Below are 6,224 nucleotides of genomic sequence, written 5' to 3'. Positions count from 1 at the left end.
GAGATGATTCACCCTCAACCTCAAATAAAATCGGGCTTGTTGAAATTCCAGCTGCCTCTAACAGCTTCCCAGAGCCCGTCCTCTGCCGGCCTCGCTGCGTCGGGGGGAAGCAAAGATTTTTTTTGGCTTTTATTATTTCGGGGGTAAGGAGAAAATGTTCAGAGCTTAAAAGCCAATTTGTGTTTTACTGAGCTTCACTAAAGCTGGGGGGATGGGGCAAACAGGAGATGGCAAGGGCAATGGAGACACGGGCAAACCGCTGGCAAGGAAAACATCTGGCAGCGGCTCCAGGTGGGCAGGGCAGGAAAACGGGAACCGTGCGTGGAACGGACCCGCGCGAAGCAAACCACAAACCACGAGAAAACCAAATTACTCTCTGTTAACATCCCCCGTTGGTGATGTCACCACTGATAAGGGGAAATAACTCGCTGTTCTGGGCTGTCACGGGTGTCCCCGGCGTGGGGACCCTCCCGGCACCGCCCCGTCCCCGCCCCCGGGCGGGTCCCGCCGGGTCCCGGTGCGGGAGCCCAGAGCCGCCGCGGAGCCGCCGCACGCAGGTGAGGGGATGCGGCTCCCGCGGGGAGCCCGGGGGAGAACAGGGGGATTAGGCACAGGCATCCTTGGAAAGGAAGGGTTAGGGGTGCTCTCGTCCCCTCGGAGTGCGAGGTGGGACACGCGTGAGCTCCTCCGGGCTCTGCGGTTCGGGGCGCGCGGAAAGCCCTCGCTGGATTTAGGGATAATGGTGGGATGGTGACTGTGGAGGAGCTCGAAGGGTGTTCGCAACTCGCGAGGTGCTGGGCAGCCCTGCCCGTGCCCCAAAATCCTTGCGGGGTGGGGGGTGGGAGGCTGGGACACCCAGGAGAGCAGCTGCAGGAATAGCACCGAAGGGGAGAGCACTGGTGTTTCTTTCCCAAACAGAAGTTTTTTTCCACTTGCTGTGAATATAGGGAATGTTTGGGGTGCTTCACGAACGTCAGCTCTGGGATGTTTCCTGCAGCTGATCCTCTGCCCCGGCAGATCATCGTATTAGTACATAAAAAATACAGTTAATTAGGGAGTGCTGCTTCAATTGCCTCTCACTCAAGTGAGTTTGAGCTCAGCTGCGCAAATGCTGTTGGAAATCAGAGCCCAAGTACTCGATGAGGAGCAGCTGAGGGAGCTGGGAAAGGGGCTCAGCCTGGAGAAAAGGAGGCTCAGGGGGGACCTTGTGGCTCTGCACAACTCCCTGACAGGAGGATGGATCTGGGAGGGATTCAGGCTCTGCTCCCCGGGAACAAGGGACAGGATGAGAGGAAATGGCCTCATATTGCACTAGAGGAGGTTTAATTGGATATTAGGGAAAATTTCTTCGTGGAAAAGGTTGTCCAGCCCTCGAACAGCTGCTCAGGGCAATGTTGTAGTCCCCATCTCTGGAGGGATTTAAAAGCCGTGTGGATGTGGCACTTGGGGACATAGTGCTGGAGGAATGGTTGGACTCAATGGTCTTAAAGGGCTTTTCCAGCCCCAGTGATACTGTGATTCTCTGCAATCCATCATTGGGGCACTGCTGAAGAAGGTGGGAGAAAACCCCTTCCCACAGCAGCAGGCAAATAACCCAGAGGGGCATTTCCAGAGAGCTCCAAGAGCTCCAACACTGCAGTGACAGGAAAGGTGACACCGGGCTCCAAGCCCGACTGCACCCTTTGGTGGCAGAGGATTAGTGGTTTTTGGAGATTTTGGTTACAAACAGCAAGCTGTCCAGACCTGTCTCCAGACCCAGCTGGGAGACACGAGACTCCGGCCACCCTGTCCCACCAGGGCCAAGGGGAGCAAAACTGCTGCTCCCTGAGGTATTCCAGGGGAACAGGGGGATCGTGCAGGACCTCCCACTGGAGCAGCATAAGCCGCTGGCAACCATGGAGCAAACCTGACCTGGCCGGATCCAGGCCAGGGGAGTCAGCAGGAGCTGTGTGTGCACCCCTGGCTTCACCTGCCAAACTGATGGCAAACCCAAGGGCTTTAAAAAGAACCCAGAAGGCAAATAAAACTTTGGAAGATATGGGCTGTTCAAACAGTCTGGGCTGCTGGATGCTGCCTTAAAAACCCCGTGGGCTCAGGAGAATGAGTGTTTTACAGGGAGAGGAGTTATTTGCTGGGTGTGAAACTCGGGGGTTTGTTGCTCCTGCGGCAGGGCAGCCGCGCCGCCTGCGAGCTTTGAGCACCCGAATGTTTCTTTCAAAGAGAATTTGCCTTCTCTGCTTTAAATTTGGAATTTTCCTTTTCTCTCCCTGTTTCTGGCTGTCCCTTTTTCCTTCTCTTATGAATGCTCCCTTTGATGGGAGGAACCCAGCTCGGGCTATTCCTGTGCGCAGGCAGGTGTGTGTTCGGCCAGGCCGCGTCGTGGACTCATAAAACTTGCAATGCAGCTTTTATCCGCTGGCCCGGAGCCGCCGTGTCCCTCCCACGGTGCCCTCTGGCCGGAATGGGACAACTGTGGATACATGGGAGGGGGAAGGGGACCTGTATCCATGGCTGCCGCCCTCCTCTCCCCATTCCAGCCCAGTCCCGGGGTGGCTGCGCGTCCCCGATGCGCTGTGCTGGATCTGCAGCTCGCACGCAGCTCCTGGTTGATGCTGTGCCTCCTGCATCCCCCGGGAATTCTGTTTGGGTTTTTTAATGGAAATCCTTTCCCGGATGGTGCCTCAGGGCTGGGGAAGTGAATAACACTGAGAGTGTTGTAAGCTCAGTGGTGGATTTCATCCGGAGGGTGTCTGGGCTGGGCTCACCCCGGAGCGTTCGGGCTGCTCATGGCAGTCACTCCCGTTTATCCCACAGGTGTTGGACCAGGATTTGTTCTGTGGCACCGGAGCTGTCGGCTCTGCTGGGCAGGTATGTGATGAGAACTCAGTAATTGCCATCAATTGCCACTGTAAACTGTAACTCCCCTCAAAAATCTCTGGTTTTTGGAGGGTGCAGGTTAAAAATGACTGAAGCTTCCTTTGTCTTTTTGTTTCAGGAAAAATGTCAGACGGTTTCTCCGTAAGTATGGATTTCTTTCAAAAACCATGGGGGCTGTGGCTGTGGCCTCGAAGCAGAGACCTTTGGCTGGGATGGGAGGGAGTGTGTCCTTGCTAACCTGTGTAAATCCCCAAATCCTCTCCAGCTGCATCAGCACTCGTTTTCTGGAAAAAACTGGGGGGCAGCTGAGAGTTGAACTCTTGCCCTCAGCACACGCTTCAGGCTACCAAAGATGGATGTTGGAGAACTCAACGTGATCCCAGGAGGAATCTCCCCCTCCTGACCCTTGTCTTCTCCTCTGCCCCCAGTTATCCGATGCCTTGGCCAACAGCAACAACCCAGCCCCCTGTGCCCCCCCTGCCCAGGGCTGGCCCTCCTGGGGGAACCAACCAGCAGCTCCTGGGACATTCCCAGGGTATCCTGGAGCACCAGGGGCCTATCCTGGAGCACCAGGGGCCTGTCCTGGAGCACCAGGAGCGTACCCAGGAGCACCTGGAGCTTATCCTGGAGGACCAACAGGACCGGGAGCATATCCAGGAGCACCTGGAGCTTATCCTGGAGGACCAACAGGACCAGGAGCATATCCAGGAGCACCTGGAGCTTATCCTGGAGGACCAACAGGACCTGGAGCATTCCCTGGAGCACCTGGAGCATTCCCTGGAGCGCCAGCAGCAACAGGGCCGTTTCCCACCCCAGGACAACCATCCAGTGGCTCTGGATTGGGGCCTTCAGCTCCTCAGGGAGGACCAACTCCTCCTCAGGGAGGACCGACTCCTCCAATGGTAATGGCTCCATCATTTTGGGGGTTTCTGTGTCTTCAGTAGCTGGTTTTGCTTGGCCACAGGAGGGACCTGGGGCTGGTTATCCCTAGGGTGGCATTTGGCTTCTGACATGATTTTTTGTTGACACCAAATCCCTGTTGTCTCCCAGAAAGTCCCCTTTGAGCTGCCCCTGCAGGCAGGACTCGTCCCTCGGCTGCTCATCACCATCACTGGGACCGTGAACCCCAACCCAAACAGGTACTGGGGGCGTCCAGCTCCGAGGGTGGGGGGTTTCCATGGGGCACTGGGGGTGGAGCAGGGAGGGCTGGAATTTGCTTTCCATTCCTGCATAACACCTGCCTGGTGTACCATCAAATATTACCCTAAATAAATGTGTAAATGCACTGTTGTTGCCCAGCGGGGTCTGTGGGGTTTTCTTCCTGCTGTTTTTGGGAAGCCCTGTAACAGAGTCCAGGGCTTTTGTGGCAAAAGCAGCAATTCCATTATTGTCTTTGCAGGTTTTCACTGGATTTCAAGAGAGGGGATGACGTTGCCTTCCACTTCAACCCCCGCTTCAACGAAGACCACAAGAAAGTAATTGTCTGCAATTCCAAGTTCCAGAATAACTGGGGGAAGGAGGAAAGGACAGCTCCCAGGTTTCCATTTGAAGCTGGAAAACCCTTCAAGGTACCAGAAAAACCCATTCCAGCTCAGTCTCAGTGCAGCAAAAGCACTGAGAGGGTTTAGGCAACAAGACCTGTGTAAGGACATTGATGCTTTAGCACGGGAATCAGCTCCCAGGGGTGCTTCTGGGGCAGCCACCCCATGTGCTTCCCTGGCTGTCCCCACAGCACCTCCCCAGCTCTTCTGACCCCCTCCTGCAGCTCCAGCTGCCCAGGGCATAACTTCTCCCCCCTTCTGCTATCCCCATGGATTATGAAACCCTCCTTATTTACACTGTTGTTCTGCAGCAGTGGTTGGACAGGTTTCTGTAGCGTGTTTTCCCTGCTGGCAGCTCTTCACGAGGTTTTTTTCCTATAAAGGAGGTTCACACTGTGCAATTCTGCATTGAGTGATTGGCATAGGGATGAGCAGGCAGAAACTGGGCTAAAACATGGAGCAGGGAGACCACAGGAGAGTTTTGGGAAGGCAAAGGTCACTGATGTTGCAGCTCCAGCTCCTCCACATGCCCCAGGGCTGGACTCAGCTGGCAGCAGCCTCCAGCCAGTGCCAGCCTGCTCCAGTCTGCAGCTTTAAACTTCTTCTAGAACAAATCCAATGCGTTTTGGGGCTGATTTGGGGTTTTCTTTTCAGCTCCAGATCCTTTGTGAGACGGATCACTTCAAGGTGGCCGTGAACGATGCTCACTTGCTGCAGTACAACTTCCGCGAGAAGAGGCTGAACGAGGTCACCAAGCTCTGCATCGGGGGGGACATCGCCCTCACCAGCGTCGTGCCCACCATGATATAACTGGGGGGGAACTCTGGGCAAACTGTGCTCCTTCTATGGTCTAACAAAAGTGCCTTCTCCCAGGACCATTGTGGGGTAATAAAACATTTTACCTGAAAAATTTGTTTTTTATAATATCTCAGAAGACACGACGACCTCCGGGCAAGCTGAGTTCTGATGTGGCAGGAGCTGAATTCTTGCTGTAGAGACAGAAACAAGGAGTTTGATTTCTGTGGAGAGGAGTACTTGGGAATAGAGCCTGTGGCCTTCTGTCCCTGGTCTTGTCACCAAGGGCAGCAATCCTCTAGGAAACACAGGGAAAACCTGACAGCCTCCGAGCCTGAAGTATTTCAGGAGAGGGTTCAGAGCTGGAGGAAGAAAAATCTCTCTGCAAGCCTGGGGCTGGAGAAGCCATCCCTGTCCTTCATTTCAGCCCAGCTGGGGGCCCAAACCAGCGTGTCCCAAGTACAGTTCCCTGCCCAGGGAGATCCCACCCTGCCGAGTGTTACGTACTCCACGGAACGGGTCACGAGCCTTGTGCTGCTCCCCACTCATCACCCCTGTGTGAGTCAAGACCAGTTTCAAGGGTGGGGAAGTTTATTGGCAAATTCACCTCATGAGTCAGGCTGGTAAAAAAAGAAAACAGAAGTATGTTCCCTTTGCTGTGAGTCACTGCAGTCTTGTCTGGAAAACAAGAACAGTGCAACAGCCACCACTGAAGTTTCCAAAGATTTCTCTGACGTGTCTCATGCTGTTTTATAACAGTGATTCCTTTTATACTTGGGAGTGCCAAGTTACAAACAGAGTCCTTAAAATTTCCAGCAGATGCAGCACTCTAGAGCAGCACACTGCTACCAGCAGCCCAGAGAAGCTGTGGCTGCCCCATCCCTGGAAGTGTTCCAGGCCAGGTTGGACAGGGCTTGGAGCAACCTGGTCTGTGGAGGGTGTCCTTGGGTGGAACTGGATGGGCTTTGAGTTCCCTCCCAACCCAAATCAATCCTCAGCAGGAAAGTCATT

At 54.7% G+C, this 6,224-nt stretch overlaps 1 protein-coding gene across 1 annotated transcript; it reads left to right on the top strand.

Annotated features, from left to right (window-relative positions):
* Nucleotides 1-479: 479 nt before the first annotated feature.
* Nucleotides 480-5,328, top strand: LGALS3 (galectin 3). The gene is made up of 7 exons (XM_042047703.1): nucleotides 480-557; nucleotides 2,815-2,868; nucleotides 2,996-3,018; nucleotides 3,306-3,779; nucleotides 3,928-4,016; nucleotides 4,277-4,445; nucleotides 5,073-5,328. The coding sequence occupies exons 3-7, from the start codon at nucleotides 3,001-3,003 to the stop codon at nucleotides 5,226-5,228; spliced, it is 906 nt and encodes a 301-aa protein (XP_041903637.1). The 5' UTR covers nucleotides 480-557; nucleotides 2,815-2,868; nucleotides 2,996-3,000; the 3' UTR covers nucleotides 5,229-5,328.
* The last annotated feature ends 896 nt before the right edge of the window (nucleotides 5,329-6,224 follow it).

The sequence above is a fragment of the Corvus kubaryi genome, unplaced genomic scaffold (assembly GCF_017639235.1).
Source record: "Corvus kubaryi isolate FWS band 111438036 unplaced genomic scaffold, C.kubaryi_AGA036_p1.0 66, whole genome shotgun sequence".
In the NCBI taxonomy this organism is placed as follows: Eukaryota; Metazoa; Chordata; class Aves; order Passeriformes; family Corvidae; genus Corvus; species Corvus kubaryi.
Note: the sequence above shows the minus strand (reverse complement) of the source record. Positions and strands in the feature narration are given on the sequence as shown.